The sequence below is a fragment of the Gracilinanus agilis genome, chromosome 3, assembly GCF_016433145.1.
Source record: "Gracilinanus agilis isolate LMUSP501 chromosome 3, AgileGrace, whole genome shotgun sequence".
Taxonomy (NCBI): Eukaryota; Metazoa; Chordata; class Mammalia; order Didelphimorphia; family Didelphidae; genus Gracilinanus; species Gracilinanus agilis.
In genome coordinates, this window is record NC_058132.1 from 71683187 (window position 1) to 71705085 (window position 21899).

Consider the following 21899-nt stretch of genomic DNA (forward strand, 5'->3'; position numbering starts at 1 on the left):
TTGAATCAATCTCCTATCTCTTTTGCTAGATCTTTTTTCAGATCATTTCCTCTAACCATAGGTATCTCTCAGGGTTCTATCTGAGCCCTCTTCTCTCTCTATCCTACTTCACACTTGGTGATCCTGTCAGCTCCCATGGTTCTAATCACCATCCCTACCCTTGATGATTCTCAGATCTACCTTTCCTGCTCCAACTTCTCTGCTGATCTCCAACCTCACATCTCCAAATGCCTTTCATTTTGACCTGGATATCCAGTAGACATCTCAAACTCAATGTCCCCAAACAAAATATATTATCATTCTCCCTAAACTCTGGCCCCCTCCTGCCTTCTCCCTTGCGGTAGAGGACAATATCATCCTCTGTGTCTCTCAGACTCACAACCCAGAAGTCAACCTGGATTTATCACTCTCCCTCATTCCGCCATACCCAAGCTGTTGCCAAGGCCTGTCAATGTAACTTTTGTGCCATCTCTCAAATATTACCATACTTTCCTCTGATATTGCACTACCCTAGTGTGGCTCCTATGCCTGAACTATTGTAATCACCTGCTGGTGAGTCAGCCCACCTCATGCCTCTTTCCACTCTGAGAAATCCTTCATTCGGACACTCAAGATATTTTCCTAAAGTGTAGGTCTGACTATATCACCCCCCACTCAATAAACTCTACTCACTCCCTATTATTTCCAGGATCAAATCCAAAGCCCTTTATAACCTAGCCCCCTCCTCCCTTTCCAGCCTTACACCCTGACGGTATCCTTTGATCTAGTAACATTGTGCATCTGGCTGTTTTACAAACAAGACACATACTCTCTCTCTCAGCTTTGGGCATTCTCTCTGGTTGTCCCCAAATCAGAAATTCTCCCTCTCCTCTGCTCTGCCTGCTGACCTCCCTGGCTTCATTTAAGTTTAAATCCCATATTTTATTGGAAGTCTTCTCCAACCCCTTTTAATTCTAGTGCCTTCCTTCTGTTAAATATTTCCTATTCTATAAATGGTTTGCTTTGTATATATGTTTGTATACTGTCTCACTTACTAGATTATGAGATTCTTGAGGAGGGGGACTTTCTTTTGGCTCTTTTTGAATTCTCAGAACTTAGCACAGTGCCTAGTAGGTGCTTTATAAATGTTGATTAATATCTTTCTCAGGGGCAGGATTCGTTTATGTTTTCAACCTCCTTTTTGACTAGAATCAATGCTTACGACATGCCCATAGGTAGCAAAGGCAGGATGGTGACAACCTAGGGTAACAAACTACCTTTACTTATTAGTGTCATTCTAGCTGCCTCTCTAACCTTAAAGAATCTGAAGTACATTCTTGATGCTCTCCTAAGCTTACCTCCCTACTAAACTATGGGCTTTTCTCCAGCAAAAGCATTTTAATAATGTCATAAATTTGCAGCCTAACTAGAATTTTTCATTTGGACCTCAGTGAAAAACACCATTAAACATCTTGAAGCAAAAACTGGATGAGTACTTATCAGAAATCTTGTAGAGAGGCAGCTAGGTAGCACAGTGGATAGAATGCCAAGCCTGGAGTTAGGCGGAATCTGGCCTTAGACACTTCCTATCTGTGTGACCGTGGGCAAGTCACTTAACCTCAAGTGCCTAGCCCTTACTGCTCTTTTGACTTAGTATTGATTCTAATACAGAAGGAAAGGGTTAGGGAAAAAAATCTTATAGAAAGGATTGAAATATCAGAAGTCCCTTCTATATCTGAGATGCTGGGAGTGCTGTGCACCTCCCACTGTCCCTGCCTACTAGACATCTCCTTAGTTGGAGCCTTGCCTGTTGTTAGCCAGGCCTTTGTGTGACACCTGCCTTCTTGGTATACTCATGAAAAAAAAATGCATCTGACCAAATGGAAACCAAATAGCATCCCAGTAGACATACTTGGATGCTGAGAATTCTTTTTTCTTTCCTTTTTAAACCATTACTTTCTGACTAGGAATCAAAACCGTGTATCAGTTCCAAGGGAGGAGAGAGCAAGGGCTAGGCAACTGGGGTTAAGTGATCTGTCCAGAGTGATATAACTAGGAAGTATCCAAGCCATATTTGAACCCAGGACCTCCTGTCCTTAAGCCTGGGTCTCTATCCACTGAGCCACTTAGGTGCCTCTGAGAATTCTTTTAAAAAATCTTTTTCTAGAGCAGAATTCTGGAGAAATCATTCCACAAGTACCTGGCCTTCTGGTTTGTAGCCATTAGATTTTTCTCTGTTGTCCACCACAAGAAGAGTGGAGCAGTATAGAAGAAAGGAGGATAAGATACACTAACATGAGTGAGCCATCCTGAAAACTGAAGACTAAATACAAAGCAAATTTCTTACCTCTCCTCTCCGAATCTGGATACTTCTAAGGATTCGCTCTAGAAAGCCAACCTGCTGGGTAAGCCGAAGACTATTTTCCTGCAGTAGCTTGTTTTCTTCATCCAGGAAAATCACTCTTTGGGTAGCATAAAACAGAAGCAAAACTACAAATTTTAGTTTGGATACTAAGTAATTCTAAGAGCTCCAATTTTTCTGGTGCCCCAGGCTCTTACCCAGATTTTGGGAACCACCATCAGGACAACTCCCAAGAACCCATATCAGATCACAAAATTAAAAAAATGCCAATTGCCTGGAAATTAAATAAACACATAGTTCTTATATGCAAAAGTGTGTTAGGTATAACTGAGGAAAGTAGAAAAAATCACAAGATCTCATGGTTGAAAGAAATAGTACAAAAAGTGCTGCTATAAATATTTAGATGTATATAGGGACTTTTTAACAATGGCTTCCTTGGTTATAAGCCAACGGTCAGCAACCTTTTTGGCCATGAGAGCCATAAATGCCTGCGGAAGGAGGAGGATGGAGGCGGAAGGCCCTGGAATATGGAGGGGGGGGCTGAAGGGCCCCCTGGGGGCACATCCTGGGGCTCTGCTGGGGCTCTGCCTGGACTGGCCGATCCGGAGGTGAGCCAGATATGGCTCGAGAACCATACGTTGCCGACCCCTGTTATAAGCCTATGGAGTCTCTGATTAAAAAATATGATGAAAAAAACCGAACATTTTAGTCACTTTATTTGCATAATTTCAAATTACTTTCCAATATGATTGTACTATTTTGCAGCTCCATCAACAGATTAGTATGTCTATCTTCCCACATCTCCTTCAGCATTGACTATTGCCATTTGGGGGCATTTTTGCCAATTTTTCAGGTGAGAAGTGAAACTTCAGTGTTGTTTTGATTTGCATTTCTCTTTTTTTTTTTTTAAACCTTATCTTCAGTATTAGTAACAATTCTTTCTTTTTTTTAACCCTTAACTTCTGTGTATTGGCTCCTAGGTGGAAGAGTGGTAAGGGTGGGCAATGGGGGTCAAGTGACTAGGAAGTGTCTGAGGCTGGGTTTGAACCTAGGACCTCCCGTCTCTAGGCCTGACTCTCAATTCACTGAGCTACCAGCTGCCTCCCCCCTCAGTATCAATTCTAAGACAGAAGATCAGAGTGACACAAGAAATGTTTGAGGCCAGATTTGAAGTCTTTCCAACTCTGGGCCTGGCACTCTATCCATTGTGCCCCTTAGCTGCCCTTCTTCTATTTTTTAAAAATAGCATGATCTTTAATATTAAGGCCACTATCTCATTTAGAATGTACTACGGAGTGTGGTATAAGGTGTTGATTTAAGCCTAATTTCTACCTTCTGTAATCCTTCTAATATTGTAGTTGTGAACCTCTTTAACCAGAACAATGCTCTCATTATTTTTAAGTGAGACAAGTCAAGGGAAATTAAATATTATAACCACTACTTAAGATTGTAACTTTAGAATACTTTTTGATATATGTATATATATAATCCATCTCTTGGGTTCACATGCAGAAAATGTACAGAGTAGAAGTGAAGAACACTTTAAAGTGTATTCCTCAGGAAACCAATTTCCTCCCATTTTAAAGCAGTTATCATAATTCTTTAGTCATTTCCCCCCATCCCTTCCTTTACTAGGTTTTTCCTAGTACTAGATAATCAGGAATTTCTGGAATGTTGCTATTTTCCCCATCAAATAGAGGCATGATCAGAAGATCAATCTTCACAACTTCCTGGAAGCTACCTTAATGTATGTGTGTGTGTGTGTACCTTAAGATATATTATTATAGGTATATTATTCAAGGAATTTTGGAAGAATAATTCAAGTAGTGCCTGATGCTTTGACATGATGCCAGTGGGTTCTTTCCCCATTGTTCACTATGACATTTGTCTATCACTCAGTGAGGTGATTGATTCTCATTAAGGTAGCTAGAATAGAGAATCTCTGAGATCCCAATTCTAACAAATGACAAATTAGGCATGTCCCACCCCAGCCAGCCTACCATCCAGTTTAACCACTTAATCAACGAATCCATAATGACAGTTATTAGGTAGTCATGAATGTTACTGTTCCTAAAAACAATTCATTTCCCAAAGAGGGGTTTAGGGATTAAGGTATGGATCCTATTTATAGCCACAATGTAAGCCAGTAGGTTTTAGTGGAAGTCATGTTGTATTTAAAGTCAGGATACTCAAGTTTGAATTTCAGTTCTGCACTTAACTAACTCTGTGAACTTTAACAAATCATTTAACATCTCTGGACTTCAACTTCCTTATCTATAAAAAGGAGCATTAGACTAGATGATCCCTAAGGTCTTTTTTTAAAAGCTCTAAACCTAGGATCCTACTAGGATAGCAGATTGTGGGATATTTTAAAGAATTAAGAATTTGTCTGTTTTCCTTTTCCTTAATTAGTTATATCATTTTTGTGGAGGATATCAACTCATTTTGAGAGAAAAAGAACCATATTCTTAGACAATAAATCCTCACCTATTCTGAACTGAAGAGATCATCCATTTGTTGCCTTGTATAGTTTCATCTTGGTCTGTTAGTTTCTCTAAAAGTTGCCTTTTTTCAAGGAGCAGATTTTCATTCTGCGTGGTAACTTGATCCTGGAATGCCTTCTCCTAGGGAAAAAGAAGCCTTCTGATAGTAAACATATCATTGTCAGAAATTACTCTTTTGGAATGAATTGTGGGTTAACTATGTGGCTTACAGCAGGATATAAATTCCATGAAGGCAAAGGCTGTTTATCACTTTCTCTTTGTATCTCCTAGACAGTACCTTGCATACGTTAGGCAATTAATATATCCTACTTCAAATGAATTGGTCTTTTCCTAGAAAATTGAAAGTGATTTTGAATTTTATACTTTTCCTGGGAGTTGCTTTCTATTTTTATTCAGAAGAGAAAATTTAAGTTGATTTTCTTTTTTTTCTTTAAAAATTTTTTTTTAAAAACCCTTACCTTCCATCTTGGAATCAAAACTGTATATTGGTTCCAAGGCAGAAGAGTGGTAAGGGTGGGCAATGGGGGTTAAGTGACTTGTCCAGGGTCACACAGCTGGGAAGTGTCTAAGGCCAGATTTGAACCTAGGACCTCCCGTCTCTAGACCTGGCTCTCAATCCACTCAGCTACCCAGCTGCCCCCTTGGCATTCTTTCTTGCTAATTTTCTTATTTTATATATTATTTGGACTTTAGATCTTTCTTTCTCGTTTATACTTATGTTTCAAGGATCCATGATTTCATCTATACTTCTACCAATGCAGGTCAATCAGTCAAAAAATATTTATTAAGTGCCTGCTACATGCTAGGTACTGTGCTAAATTGTGGGGATCTAAAGAAAGGTAAGAGCTCTCAAATAGCTCACAGTCTAATGGGGAAATGTAAATAACTATGTTTATTTAGAATAAACTGGAAATAATCATTGGAGAGAGGGTGCTAGGTTAAGAGTCACTAAGAAAGGCCTCCTGTTGAAGGAGACATTTTAGCTAGGATTTGAAGGAAAACAGAGAAACCAGGAAGCAGAGATGAGGAAGAACAACATTTCAGGAATGGAGGAGAGCCAGGGAAAATGCCAAGCACTGAGAGCTGTTTTGTTTAAGAAACATCAAGGAAGTCAGTATCATTGGATTGAAAAAATGCACGGGGCAGGAGAGTAGGATGTAAGGTATAAGATTAGAAAGATGGCGAGGGGAGTGGGGGTGGGCTAGATTATGAAAGGCTTGGAATGCCAACAGAGGATTTTATATTTGATCCTGGAAGTGACAGGAAGCTGCTGGGGTTTACTCAGTTGAGGGAAATGGGGAGAGGAGTGAGATGGTCAGAACTGTGCTTTAGGAAGATCACTTTGACTGCTGAGTAGAGAATGGATTAGAGTAAGGAGAGATTTGTGGCAGGGAGGCCAATCAGCAGGTTATTGCAATTGTCTAGGCATGAGATTATGAAAGCTTGCACTGGAAGTGACAGTATCAGAGGAAAGCAGGGTTTCTGTTCAAGAGATATTACAAAAGAAACATCAACAGACCTTGGCAACAGATTGGATATGCTGGGGGTAAGTGAGGGGAGGGGCAAAGGTGAGAGACAGTGAGGAGTTAAGTAGGCCTTAACAGATGTTTCATAAGTTGCTGTGGTCAAAGAATTAATCAGTTGGTGGCCACCCCACAGAGAGGTGTAAACTCTAAATTTAGGTAGGCTGGTCCTCAAATGACATATAATTAGTTGCTGGACCTGTCCTAAAATTTTCCAGTTTGGAAGGACTTGTTCGAGTTTTTACTCCACCATTGAAAACCCAAGGCCACTGCTATGCCACAGCAGGGTAATAAAGGAGAAGTCTCTTCAGTTTCATATTTTTAAAACCTATAAAGTTAAATAAAGGTCTCAACAAGCTCATCTGTGCTATCTCTAATTTCTCTATTGTCTGTCAACATCAGTGAGAAATACTTAGTTCTCTGATTCTATATATCATCAGCTCCATGGGCTCATGATGATCCTGCTATGCACCTGCATTCCTTTTATGGTAATAGGCGAAAGGTGAGAATTTAGCTAAGATCAGTCAGCTTCACAATCTGGGCTATAACACATCCTATACATCGTTAGGTACTAAAGAATTTCTCAGAACTCTGATGCTGAAGCAATGTCTAGGCTAATACAGTGGCATCTTTCTTAACAGCAGTTTCTTCCAAAATGGAAAAGCTACAACCAAAAATGATTCTTAAAGGATATGTGAAATTAAACAAAAGCATCATAGCAAATAGGCAAAGAGAGTCTGGATTAGCAGTCAGAAGATGAAGTCCAATTCCACCTCTGTTGCTCACTCCTTGAGTGACCTTGGATGAGTCACTCTGCCTTGGACTTCAGTTTCCTTATGGGTAAATTGAAGGGACTGTACTGTGTAAATACTAAGATTCCTTCCAGCTCAAAATCCAACAATCCTGATCTGTATCTGTTTTTAGAATAATTTAAATATAAATCATCCTGGACACAGAAGTGCCCATCCATTAAAAAAATAATAAAACCCTTACCTTCTGTCTTAGGATCAATACTGTGTATTGGTTCTAAGGCAGAAGAGTGGTAAGGGCTAGGCAATGGGGGTTAAATGACTTGCCTAGGGTCACACAGCTAGGAAGTGTCTGAGGCCACATATGAATCCAGGACCTCTAGTCTCTGGGCCTGGCTGCTCTCAATCCACTGAGACATCTAGCTGCCCCCTGCCCATCCATTCTTAAATATTTTTAGTGGAGAGACCATTTCCTACTACAGTAATCTGTTTTGAAATTTTGAAGTCCTTCAGGGAAGAAATTTTCTTTACATCTAATCTCAATTTCCTTAACTGTAAATGTAACATATCTATAATGTTCTATCTCAGCATGTCACTCTTATAAAATACAGTACTCCCTGCCCTTGTAAGATGGCCTGGATGGAGTAAAGTATTGGTTTCTTATGGGAGGAGAATTTTAAAGATCAAATGGGAAGTATAAGAGAAATCAAGAAGCTCACTTGGAAAACTATGGGGAAAGCAAGACTTCTGCTTCCAAGGTGAGGTGAATACAGAGATTAAACAACAGAAATTGTTATTTTCTATGGATTTTTACTGTAGCAGCATGACATAGCAGATAGAGTGCTGGACCAGGAATGAGGAAGAATGAGGTTCAAATACACACTTGACACTAATTAATACAATTGTGTAATAATGGGCAAATCACTATACCTTGGATTTCTCATCTATAAAATGGGTATACTACTACCTGTAGTCCTTGCCTCAGAGAGTTATTGTGAGGCTCAGATGAGGTAATAACAGAAAGCCAATAAGCATTTATGAAATGGTTATGAGCCTGGAACTGTTCAAACTTTAACATGCTTTGTAAATATCATTTATTGTTTAAAGCAGAAAAGATCTAGCCTAAGGGAAAACTTCCTTGTGAAAAAGGATCAATCTTTAACCACGGCAGCATTTATGCTGCCCTTCAATTGGAGCTCTCATATCTTCTCTAAAGTAAGTGTTCCTAGTTATTTCTCTCTATTTTTTTTATTACCTTATGTCTTACAATGGATAGTAAGTATTGGTTCCAAGGCAAAAGACTGGTAAGGATCTCCAACACACTTTCTAGCTGTTTAATTCTGGGCAAGTCACTTAAGTGTGTTGGAGATTTGAACCCAGTCTCTAGACCTGGCTGTCTATTTACTGAGCCATCTAGATGCTCCTTTCCCAGTTCTCTTAATATTTATTCAAATGTCTTTTTATGTAGTTGCTTGGTTTAATGTGTGCACAAGCTACTTCTCGTATCTTTCAAAATTATTCCTTGATCCTACCAGTTTTAAAAAATACACCCCCAAATGCAAACTTTTATCATGAACTAGAAAGTCATGAAAAACATGAACATTTCCATAAATAAATGTCAGATAATGGGGGGATTGTCTGTGAAATCATGAATCCAGAACATGTCAACTGGTTGTTTCAATATACAGTAAATATAATGTAATAGTCCTGACACTGCTTTTTCAGTGTTTCCTCTGAACCTCTCTGATCTCCTTTGTATATTTTGAAATGTTTTGAAACTTTTATTTCCTCTTTTCCTTTTTTTTTTGCATCACTATCATTACCTACTTTAGTCTACCCATAACTCTTCCTTCACCTCTTACCCCCAACAATAATAGCCTTCCTTTGTAATAAAGTATAGTCAAGCAAAGGCAATTTGTGTTAGAATAGTCATGTCTGGAAACATATGATTCATTCTGCACCTAGAATCTATCATTTCTACATTAAAAGGTGGGAATAATCTCTCCTAGAGTCTCCTGGAGTTGTGACTGGTTTTTTCATTGATAAGTCTTAAAAGTTGTTTTTCTTTATGATGTTGTGGTCATTGAATAAATAAGTTTTCTTAGTCCTGCACTCTTCATTCTGAATCGATTCATACAAGTCTTTCCAAGTTTCTCTGAATCTGTCCTCTTTGCTATTTCTTAAAGTAGGTTAATATTCCATTACATTCCTATACTATAATTTATTCAGACATGCCCAAATGATGGACATTTATTTTATTTTATTTCCATATCCTTTGCAAAAATAAAAAAATTCTGCAAAAAGTACTTGTGTATATATGAATCCTTTCCTTCTGTTTTTGATCTCTTGGCTCTTATTGTGCTTTATTTTATGAGATCAAGCCAGATCCACCTCCCAGACTGCTTTCTAATTTCCCCAGAAGTTTTTGTCAAATAGAACTTACCCCCATTAGTTTGTATCCTTAAGTTTATTGATCACCATTTCTACCACACAGTTGTTTTTTGGTTTTGTCTATCTAATCCATTCCTTTAATCATCTTATCTATTTTTTAATAAAAATTTGAGATCTAGTTCAGAGAAGCTTCCTTCCTTCCCACTTCTCCTTCCTCCCCATTATTCCCTTTATATTCTTGCTTTTTTTGTTCCCGTGGGTAAATTTTGTTATAACTTTATCTAGTTCTATAAAATAATCCTTTGGAAGTTTGAACAGCAGTATGGTATTCATCTGTAAATTAGTTTAGATAGTACTGTAATTTTTATTATATTAGGATGGTCAACTATAAGCAATTCATTCTTCTCTAAAAGTCTTCCTTTGTTTTTGAAAAGTATTATTTGTAGCTGTATTCGCATAATTTCTATGGATGTTCTGGTAATTAGATTCTCAGATCTATTTTATATATTCTGCAGTAATTGTGCCTGGGGCTTCTTATTTCTGCTGAGTTTTGTTGGTAATTTACAGAAGAGTGGATGATTTGGGGGGTTTAATTTATATCTTGCTATTTAACTGAGCTTATTCTATTAATTTCTATTAATTTTCAGTTGAACCTCTAGAATTCTCTAAGTAAGCCATCAGTTCAGCAGCAAAAATTTTTTGTTCATGCATATTTCTTTCAATTTCTTTTTCTTATTTTATTGCTATCATTAATATTTCTAGCATTATATAAAATAATAGTGGTGACAATGAACATCTTTACTTCATCTCAGATCTTAATGGAAAGGCCTTTCCCCATGACAGGTGTTGCTTCCTTACATGCAATGGGTGGAATGGCCAATAAGTATCTAGTCCTTATCATATTCACAATATGATTTGCCTGATTATCAACTCACTTGGAAGCTGGGTAAGCCTGCTTATGGACATATGTGATGGAAGGGCCTATTCCCTCTCTGCTTTAGACCAGGTATAGGTATCCTGTTTCCTGTAGGCTTACTTCATAATGATGAAAAAATTCTTTTGACTGTGGAGTTAGAACTGAGTATATGTACAAAAGGCTTGAACATGAACTCTCTCTCTCTTTTTTCCTGTTGGTGATAATGACAAAAACTCTAGGTGGGAGTGTGATGAGATTAAATCTGCCTTGCCCATCTTTAGATTTAATCACCAAAGGTGAAAACATCTTCATTTAACTCACAAGTTGGGTGGTCTGTAACTCACATGTACTAGAGTGAGTAACAAATCAGAATTTACTGACTGCCTTCTGGGCAGTCCTAAGAAAAGCATCTGTTGTGATTGGACAGGTAAACTAAGAGGAGACCACAGGAAGTGATGCAAAAGAGGCCCCTTTAAAAAGAGACCTCAGTGAGCTGGGCCCTCTCTTCTGGTTCATGAAGGGGACCTGAAGGAGTTCTTCTGGTTTGTGACTGAACTTGGAGGAGGTCTGGAGCTGGTGAAACTATTCCAAGTGGTGAGTGTTAAGACTGAATCTTCCTAAACTTCTTTTAAGGAACTTCCTTTTAATAGAGACTCTGTGGCTGAAGCTTTTGCTTCGTTCACCTTCGAGGCCCTTTGGGCCTCTGGCTTTCCAGCCTTGGAATCAAGGCCGGATTTCCCTTAGCTGAGGGTTAATTAGATCTACCTGGATTGAACTAGGGGATCAGAGCAAATTACCTACTGTGTTAGATTACTTATTCTATTTTATCCTCTCTCTTATTTCCTTATTTCTACTTCCTCTTCTCATTTGTAAATAAATTTCCATAAAAGTCATTTTAACTTGAGGTTATTCTTTAATTAGGGACTGATAATTGTTCAATCCCATGGCAACCAACCTTTTAATATTTACCCAATCAAAACCCCTTTTTACCCCTTACAGGAGAGAAGTAGCACTAGCTGTCATTCATAACTAGCTGCTTTATTCTACCTGACCATCATGTGGCCACAAATACATGGAGCCCCCTTTTTTCCCCTATTTTTGTGGTGTTTATTCTTTTCTGATTTTAGATGAATGAATATTAGACAAAGAATGGGCCACGTTATGACCTGGTAGGCTTCAAAAATAGTGTCATCAAAAGTCCCTTAAACAACCACAGCAGATAGCAACAGCAGCCAAGTTTAGTAAGGAGCCAGCCCTGAGGAACAACCTGATTGACCCAGCCCAGCAGAGAACTGCCCTGACCACCAAGATAGCACATCCTGCAATAAAGGAAATAACTTATTCACTGGCCAGAAATGAATTTGTTGGGGGCAATATTTCTCAGTAGTCACTTAAGTTTGAATTCATTCTTCCTGAGGTGCCAGGATATGTAGATAGGGAGAATAGGGTTCTAGTTTAGGTTGTCGTTATACTTGTACTTGATCTTTCTCAGTCAATATCCCTTTGTAAAAGCTAACTGGTTAAATAATATTGGGGAGATATCAAGTGGTAGCTGATATTGGGAGGAACATTTATGGAAGATCTGTACCCTCAGTATGGATTGACTTAAAAAAAAAACCTGGATTTTTACTGATATCTTTTGTTTTTACATTGTCTAAATGTTCCCCTGGTATTCCCCCTCCAAGAGAGCCAGACCACACAATAAACCAATAAATATATAGAAAAAAAAATCTCACTATGTACAATGTTCCATATCTTAATTCCTTTACCCTCAGCCTTGTTGGGGGATGTGATTTATCATATTTATTCATGGAGACCAAGTTTATCCTTTGTAATTTTGTGTCATTTATTTTCCATTGTTTCGTGGTGGTTGTTTTTTCTATTTACATCATTATAGTCATTTTGGATATTTTTTTCTTGGCTTTGCTCTAGTTCACTTTGCAGCAATTCAGGTAAGTCTTTTTATGCCTCTCTGTATTCATCATAGGTTTCATTTCTTATGGAAATGTACACAATATTACAGAATGTAACATTCTGTTACATTTATGTACTACATTTTTTTTGGGCCATTCCTCCCATTGATGGACATCTATTTTCCAATTCTTTGCTACCAAATTTTGTTTCCATTTTTTTATATAGCGACAAAAATTTGGGAGGCCTTTCCTCTTATCAATCATCCTCCTGGGGTATAATGACTAGCACTAAACTCTTTGGGTCAAAGGGTGTGGACATTTTAGACACTTTATTTACATAATTCTAAATTGCTTTCCAAAATGGTTGTATTAATTTAGAGCTCCACAAGCATTGTTTTAATGTGTCTGTCTTTCCACAATCCCTCCAACATTAACTTTCTCCCTTTTTGCCATCTTTGTCAACATGCTAAGTGTTAGGTTAAACTTCAGTGTTGATTGATTTGCATTTCTCTTCTAATTAGTGATTTAGAGCATTCTTTCAAATGGTTGTTAGTAGTTCCCAAGTTTTCTTTTGAGGACCTTTTGTTCATATCCTTTGACCACTTATCTGTTGGAGAATGGCTTTTGATTATATATATATATATATATATATATATATATACACATATATGTTAGTTGTCTGTATGTCTTTCTGAGAAATTTTACATAAAGATATTTTTTCCCATTTGCACACTTTCCTTTTTATCTTAGATATATCTATTTTGGTGCAGCAGCTTTTCAGTTTTATGCAGTGAAAATTATGCACTTTATCTTTTATAATTTCCTCTATCTTTTATTTGGTTAGGAATACATCTTCTGTCCATATCTATATATGGACAGGTATATGATTTGCTTCTTTTCTAATTTTTTATGGTATGATTTTTAATATTCATTTATTTCAAATTTGTTATGAATATAGTCTAAATCTAGTTTCTGCCAGACTGCTCTCTAGGATTCCCAAAAGTTCTTATACATAATGAGGGAGTTCTTTCCTAAGTAATGTTTGTTTTCAGGCTTATTGAATACTGGCTTCCTGAGTTCCATTATTTGTAATTCTCCTTTTTCTAGTCTGTTCACTCATCTAGTTCTCAATTTTTAAGCAAACCAAATGGTTTTGAAGACTACTTCTTTATTTGTTTTTAAACTTTAATTTAAGAAGCAGCTAAGTGACACGGTGAATAGAGTGCTGAGAGTGGAAGACCCAAGTTCAAATCCAGTTTCAGACACTAGCTATGTAACCCTGGGCAAGTCATGTAACCTCTGTCTATTTCACTTTTCTTGTTGGTAAAAAAGAGTTAATAATAGCACCTACCTTCCAGGGAAGGTTGTTGTGAAAATAATATTTACACCATGCTTTGTAACCTTAAAGTACTATATAATTTGTAGTATAGCGAATTAGTTATAAAAGGGAAGGACCCAGGGGTTCACTCCCCCATGCTGGAGAGCTCAGCTACAAAATTTTTTTTTTGGCCAATGACTACTCCACTCCCCATTTGTGCCACAGTATTTCTAGTAGCTTTCCACTCCTCTGTCTCCCTATGGAGTACTTTATTTGGCAACTATTACTGTTATTATTTTAATTAACAAAAATTTATTTTCTACCTCTTTCATCTCCCATCTTCTATTGTAATAATAGACACAATCAAACACTATTACTTCCTATCTATCTATCTATCTATCTATCTATCTATCTATCTATCTATCATCTATGTATGTATATGTAGATATGTATGTTTCCTTAGGCAGCTTGAATCTATCAGGTAACTACTTCATAATAGAATCTGAGGTAAGAGGTAACTAATGATTTTTATTCAGCTGATCCATCAAAAATACCTTCTGAATGACTTACTCTGTATTTCAGGCACTGTGCTTAGCACTAGATTTTGCTGACAGTGCCTTTGGATTACTGACTTTGGGGTGTATTGACAAAACCAATGAAGGGATTTTTATCTACTGTTTTGATAGGCTTTGGGAGGAGATGTCCTGGAGAAAGCAATATAGGAGAACAATGTAAGAGTAGTATTATACTAAGTGAGCTTTCTGACATTGGGGGAGCCTCGTAAGCATGACCCAAAGAGTATAATGCTGAACCAAGGAATCAAGAAGCATTTCTCTTATTAGTGATTTGGAGCATTCTTTTATATGGCTTAGTAGCTTAAACTTTGTGTCTGGCCGTGGGCAAGTTATTCAACCTTACAGACATGTTTTCTCATCTGAAAATGGGGATAATACCCATAATGACTACCTCACAGGGTTGTTGTGAAAGTCAAAAGAAATAAGATTCTAGAAGTGCTTTGCAAACTCTAAAGCACTATATACATGCCATTTTTATTGTTATCTGTCTTGTTTATTTCCTCTCTTTGGATGGAAATCAGATAGAAATAGTCTTGGGGCAAGTTGCTATCCTATTGTTTTTTATATTTAATGTTCCTTGGACAATTGCATATATGAATAAAATAATTACTTTTTGTAACTGAATAAAATAGGCTCATTGAAATTATCTTTGGAGATAGGAAGGTAAAGATAATGCCCATTTTATCTTTTAACCATATGGTTCTAATTTTCTCCACTAAGTCTCAGTATTTTGAAAGATTTTCATTTAGTCTTGGAGATTATGGGTATCTGGTATGGTGACATCTATTAAAAACATTGTTGTTAAAGTTTTATGGATAAACATTATGTTTTGGTGATTGTGGGCAACTGTTCTATGATAATAGCTGTTATGGTATGATTTATTTGTTGAATTCTCCAGGATATTTTGAGGTTTGTAGTTTTAGCCTGGGGGTTGGTCATCTATTTCTATTAGAGAGTGAGCTTCTGATGTATTATTCTAGTTACCAGGTAGTATCTTGTCAGGTAAATGCTAAATTTTTGCCATCTGCAGTGAGATGTATAAACTTTCTATTGTTTCCTTACAGAATCTACACCAATGGCTATATTCAGGGTCCTGTAATTTTTTATTGTGGTGGCCTGGTCCTCAATTGGTGGATGCTTTTATGTGTATAAGCAAGTCTATATATCTCAGCCAATTGTTCAGCATTTCATTATCGTTATCATTGAATTCATGGGAATGTCACCCAGAGTGCTTTTTTTGTTCCGCTCTTTGATCTTGGGTATCTTTTAGCTTCCATCCAGAGGTAAACTGCTTCTGTTTAACATTAGACAATTTCCCAGGTGTGTGCTTAACATCACACATTACTTGTTTGGTGAAGTGATGTTTGCTTATAACAAAAGTTATTTCTCTAAGTCTTTAATCTATTTATAATGTACTCTGATGAGTCTATCAATCATTCTTCTGAATTTTTTTAAACAAGAAAATGTTAACTGTATGACTTTTGTTGGGATTTTAAAATCTTTTAAGGTCCATTTTACAGTTTGAAAAGTATATGTCAAAACTAGTATTGAAAAGGTATTAGTTACTTTCAATGTGTTCTTTACACTCAGCTTTGACTTCAGGTTGCCATTAAATCTCTTGACATATATAGCCACAGATTTCTTCTTGACAGTTTTATGTTTGTTGTGTCTTATTTGGAAGAGAACAAGGTATTTATAAGTATCAACTCGGTCTATTGGTTCATTTTTACCTCTGGATTCAGTCCCTATCTTCCCTTAGTGAATATAATTTATTTTACACTTAAGTTCAAATGACATTTTATTATCAATTGAGGAAAAAATTTAAAAGATGGAGAAGTTGTCTAATGTATTTTTCTGTGGAGCCATATAACTTGATGTTATCCATGTACCTCAATCATGTGATTGATAATATATTTTGGCATAGCTCCTCCACTTTAAACTTGGAAGCCACATTAAAGTTTTTTAGGAAAGAGAATAATATGTTTAAGTCTGAGCAGAATCAAAATGGGTTTAAACTGTCTTCCTGGAAGATATTATGTTTTATATAAATTGTTCTTGATATTATTATGTTGATGGCATATTTTAAATAGATAAGTTTTCCATGCAGATTATGATTATTCCTAGATTCCCAGAACTAGGCCTATGGAACAGTATGATTAAAAGCACAATTACATAATCTGCAAAGAGCATAAATTTTTTTAATTAAGAGAGTTGTGGATATGTTCATTTACTGTACAGTCCTGATTTCCACTGACCTTACTGATAAGAATCTTGCTTTACATGGAAGAAATCTCTCAATATAAGGTATAAAAATTCCAATTTGCTCTATTGATGAAGATTGTGTTCTGACACTGACTCTTTCCTTAATAATAAGAATGATGACAGTGAAGCTACATACATCCTTAAACTTAGCCTTTAAATGGAGGGAACTGAGAGGAGACTCAGAACATTAGCTCAACACAAAGACAGAAGAAAGACTGTGGACTTGGACTGGGGAGGCCTATATATTGATCAGCAAGGCCAGGAACTGTAAGAACTTGAGCCAGAAGTACAGAGCAGAAGAATTCCCTGACCAAAGGGCAGATCCCTGGATTACACAAGGGTTAGGAGCCATGAAGCAACAAGGGAGAGAGAGGCAGGATGCAGAGGGGCAAATTCAGACTTTTTTCCTTTTAGTGATATATGTGTGGTCTTAACCTCAGAAAAGTACTACAAGCCAAAAGGAAAGTAAGGTTTATTGGAGTGTTGAGTTGCTTCAATCATAATCTCAAATGGTTGGGCCTCAACCTGAAGGCAGTACTAGAAATCTGGAGGCGTATAAAGGTTCTTGAGGGAAAAAGAAATTCCAGTGGAAAGGAAAGTAGAATGAACAGGCTTTTGTATGAGTCCTTTGTAGTCTTCACTTTTTTGTTGGAGTTGTTGGGTTGAGGCCTGTTCCTATCTATTCAGGGTCTAGAGTAAGACTTAAAGGCATCCATGGGAGTTTAAGGCCCATTTCCTTTTAGTTGTGGAAATCTAGACACAAGACAAATTTTGCTATTCTCAGAGGAAAACCTGAGGGAAGGCAGGAGCAAAAGAAGTGCAATAGTGAGATCTCAAGATTGAATCTGTTCCATGTAATAAACCTAAAGCTGTGGTCATAGGACATGGTTTACAGTGATAAACCATATTGAAATTTTACAGATTGTTTGGCTTCCTGAAGTCTATCCTCTTTTCAGTTTCATTTGTATTGCTTGGATGATAGACAAAGAAGATAGTGAACCCCTACCCCCAAATCTATGATTATTTAGAGAGAAGAAAACACTGAAAGATGACAAATAGCAAAGTAACTACATAAAGAATAATTATTGCTTTATCTCCATCTCCACTGAGAATAAAAGCTAACCAGCTTGACCTGCAACAGGAATATTTACATTAATTACAGCCCATGAGAAAATCCAGGATAATTTGAAAATATTCTCTATGGAGGATTGAAGAAAGGGCATAGGCAGGAACAAAAAGGCATGGATATGTATATACACTGTGCAATGGAGGAAGTACCCAGCACCAATGATGAGATCCTGGACTCAATGAAGTACTGAAGTATGAAGAAAGTTACTGAACACTGGACTGAATATAAGAGAGGTTTGGGAAGTTCATTTACTAGAAATCTTAAAATGTAGGATAAATTCTCATCTGTCCAATAGTTTAAGCAATGTTCTCTATGGGCAGGGAGAAGAAATCTTTTCTAGTCCCAAGGTTTTGACAGCACAAATGCAATAAAGAAGAAACTAAGAATCACTATATTTTGCTAATCCCTGGCCAAAATATATTAGGAGAACTTGTAAAAGAATAAAGATAAAGGATAGTATACAATGAGATGAAAAAAAGAAGGAAGTTCATTTTTCTGGTATTGTGTGCATCTATATGCACATACACAGACATAAGCACATACACATCATTTCCCATCTCAGGGCCTTTGTACTGACCATCCTTACTCTCCTTCCTCAGTTTTTCATGTCTCAAATTCCTTCTTTCAAGTCTCAGCTCAAACACCTCCTTTTACAGGAAGCTGATTTTCTATTTCCAGTGCTACCTTATCCCAAATTATCATAGATTTATTTTGCATATATTCTATATATCTTTATATATGTACATGTTGTCATCCTTGAAAAAACACAAGCTCCTAGAGAGCCAGTTCTGCTTCATTTTGGTCTTTGTACTCCTTGTGCCTAGCACATGGCTGATACTTAGCAGGCACTTAAAAAAATGTTTGTTGACTCACTTAGAAGAGCCATAATAAATGGAATAACTAGACTTTCTATTCCAAAGAATCTTTTATTTCCTACCACCCCCATCATCAGTATGCTGCTGTTTCCTTCTCACCTTTTCCATTAGTTTCTGCATTCCCTCAATTTCATTTTCAAGTTGTTTAATCCTCCCATCTCGTTGTTCCACTTCATTTGTTAAACGTTCCTTGGCTTTACGAAGCTTAGCTTTATGATGGTGGTGTTTCTCATTATAATTCCTGTGGAAATAAACACAAGTGTATAACCACATACATAATGTCAGGACCTGCATTGCCCCGTCACTCATCTTTTTTTTTCCAGAAAAAATATGAAATATATTTTTTTCAAATCATAATACAACAAAAATTACATTCAATAAATGGCCATGGAAACATTGATCAAAAAGTAATTAGAGGGGCAGCTGGGTAGCTAAGTAGATTGAGAGCCAGGCCTAGAGATGGGAGGTCCTAGGTTCAAATCTGGCCTCAGACACTTCCCAGCTATGTGACCCTGGGCAAGTCACTTGACCCCCGTTGCCTACCCTTACCACTCTTCCATCAAGGAACTAATACACAGAAGTTAAGGGTTTAAAAATATTTTTTAAAAAAAGTAATTAGAAACTAAATAATTGAATCCTAAAGAACAATTCACTCATCTTCTTGATGATCTGATTTTTTTCTCTGCTGGAGATCTTGGCAACATTTATTGACCTTTGGCTACTCCCACATCTATCCCCACATGGTATGGAAAATTGAATCACTGGTATTCTCCCATAAAAGGAGGCAGAAAGTTCAAGCACTTTGTTAGTTTGAAACTTACCTAGGATGTGCTATTATAAAGAATTTCTGGGGGCAGCTAAGGGGGCTAAGTAGATAGCCAGGCCTGGAAACAGCAGATCCTGAGTTCAAATGTGGCTTCGGATCCTTTCTATCTGTGTGACCCCAGGAAAGTTACTTAACTCCAGTTGCCCAGCCCTACCACTCTTTTGCCTTAAGAACTGATACTTATTGATTTTAAGATAGATGGTAAGGGTTTAAAAAATGAATTTCTGATTTCTACTGCTTATTTCAATCCTTCTTTTGACTTGGGACTAGCTAAGTAACTCCTCGTCTACTTCTTCTGAGTGATTTCTGACATCTAAATCCTATCGTGTGTGGTTAATTCAAACCAGTTAATCCCATGGTTAATAGCTCTCATTTTTGGACTGTATTTATGACTTTTCTCAATCCACATGTCTTTGTTTAGCCTACTTCCCATTCTGAGGATGGTCCTTCTTCCTCTTGGAATTCCTAGGTTCTCAGAGGTAAGAGATGTGAATGGAATCTTAGAAAAATTAGAGTTAATAGATAGGCGGAGAAAGATAAATAGGGACAAAAAGGAATATACCTTTTCAGCAGCACATGGTACATTCACAAAGACTGATCATGTACTAGGGCATAAAAACATGGCAAACAAGTGCAAAAGAGCAGAAATAATAAACACAACCTTTTCAGACCATAATGCAATAAAAATAATAAATAGTAAGAGTACATAGAGAGACAAACCAAAAATTAATTGAAAATTAAATAATACAATTCTCCAAAATTGGTTAGTTAAAGAACAAATCATAGAAACAATTAATAATTTCATTTAAGAGAATGACAATGATGAGACATCATATCAAAATTTATGGGATGCAGCCAAAGCAATACTCAGGGAGAAATTTATATCCCTGAGTGCATATATTAACAAATTAGGGAGGATAAAGGTCAATGAATTGGGCATGCAAATTAAAAAACTAGAAAGTGGACAAATTAAAAATCCCCAGATGAAAACTAAATTAGAGATCCTAAAAATTAAAGGAGAAATTAATAAAATCAAAAGTAAAAGAACTATTGAATTAATAAATAAGACTAGAAGCTGGTAATTTGAAAAAAAACATACAAAATTGACAAAGTACTGGTCAATCTAATTTAAAAAAGGAAAGAAGAAAACCAAATCAACAGTATCAAAGATGAAAAGGGAGATCTCACCTCTAATTAAGAGGAAATTAAGGCAATCATTAAAAACTATTTTGCCCAATTGTATGGCAATAAATATGGTAATCTAGGTGATATGGATGAATATTTACAAAAAGACAAATTGCCTAGATCAACAGAAGAAGAAATAGAATATTTAAATAATCCCATATCAGAAAAAGAAATTGAACAAGTCATCAAAGAACTCCCTAAGAAAAAATCCCCAGGACCAGATGGATTCACAAATGAATTCTATCAAACATTCAAAGAACAACTAATCCCAATACTATAGAAACTATTTGACATAATAAGCAAAGAAGGAGTCCTACCAAATTCCTTTTATAACAAATATGGTACTGATTCCAAAGCCAGGTAGACCAAAAACAGAGAAAGAAAACAACAGATCAATCTCCTTAATGAACATAGATGCAAAACTCTTAAATAGAATACTAGCAAAAAGACTCCAGCAAATGATCATGAGGGTTATTCACTATACTCAGGTGGGATTTATACCAGGAATGCAAGAATGGTTCAATATTTGGAAAACCATTCACATAATTGATCATATCAACAAGCAAACCAACAAAAATCACATGATTATTTCAACAAATGCAGAAAAGCCTTTGATAAAATACAACACCCATTCCTACGGAAAACACTAGAAAGTATAGGAATAGAAGGGGCTTTCCTAAAAATAATAAACAGTATATATCTAAAACCATCAGCAAGCATCATCTGCAATGGGGACAAATTAGAAGCATTCTCAATAAGATCAGGAGTGAAACAAGGATGCCCACTATCACCTCTATTATTTAACATTGTACTTGAACACTAGCAGTAACAATTAGAGGAGAAAAAAGAAGTTGAAGGTATCAAAATAGACAATGAGGAGACCAGGCTATCATTCTTTGCAGATGATATGATGGTCTACTTAAAGAATCCTAGAGAATCAACTAAAAAGCTAGTGGAAATAATCAATAACTTTAGCAAAGTTGCAAGATACAAAATAAACCCACATAAATCATCAGCATTCCTATATATTTCTAACACATTCCAGCAGCAAGTGTTAGAAAGAGAAATTCCATTTAAAATCACCCTAGACCAGTGATGGGCAAACTACAACCTGCCAGATGTGGGCCCCCTAAAATGTTCTATCAGGCAGTGTGACATTATTCCTAATCTGACGAATACAATGAGTAGGATATAATACAATGAAACTTCGAAAGAGTTGCCTTAGAAACAGACTGACAGATGAGTATTTCCTTTCCTTTGGCCCCCTCTTTAAAAAGTTTGCCCACCACACTGCCCTAGACAATATAAAGTACTTAGGAATCTATCTGCCAAGACAAACACAGGAATTATATGAACACAACTACAAAACACTTTCCACACAATTAAAACTAG

The 21899-nt window shown here is 36.6% G+C and overlaps 1 protein-coding gene across 1 annotated transcript in view; it reads right to left on the reverse strand.

Moving 5' to 3' along the window:
- CCDC30 (coiled-coil domain containing 30) overlaps positions 1 to 21899 on the reverse strand; it is a 155231-nt gene that overhangs the window by 29528 nt on the left and 103804 nt on the right. The window contains exons 17-19 of the mRNA XM_044668758.1: positions 18596 to 18737; positions 4829 to 4965; positions 2327 to 2441 (exon numbers count right to left, since the gene is read on the reverse strand). Of these exons, the coding sequence (XP_044524693.1) occupies positions 2327 to 2441; positions 4829 to 4965; positions 18596 to 18737 (394 nt within the window). The remainder of the gene's footprint in view (positions 1 to 2326; positions 2442 to 4828; positions 4966 to 18595; positions 18738 to 21899) is intronic.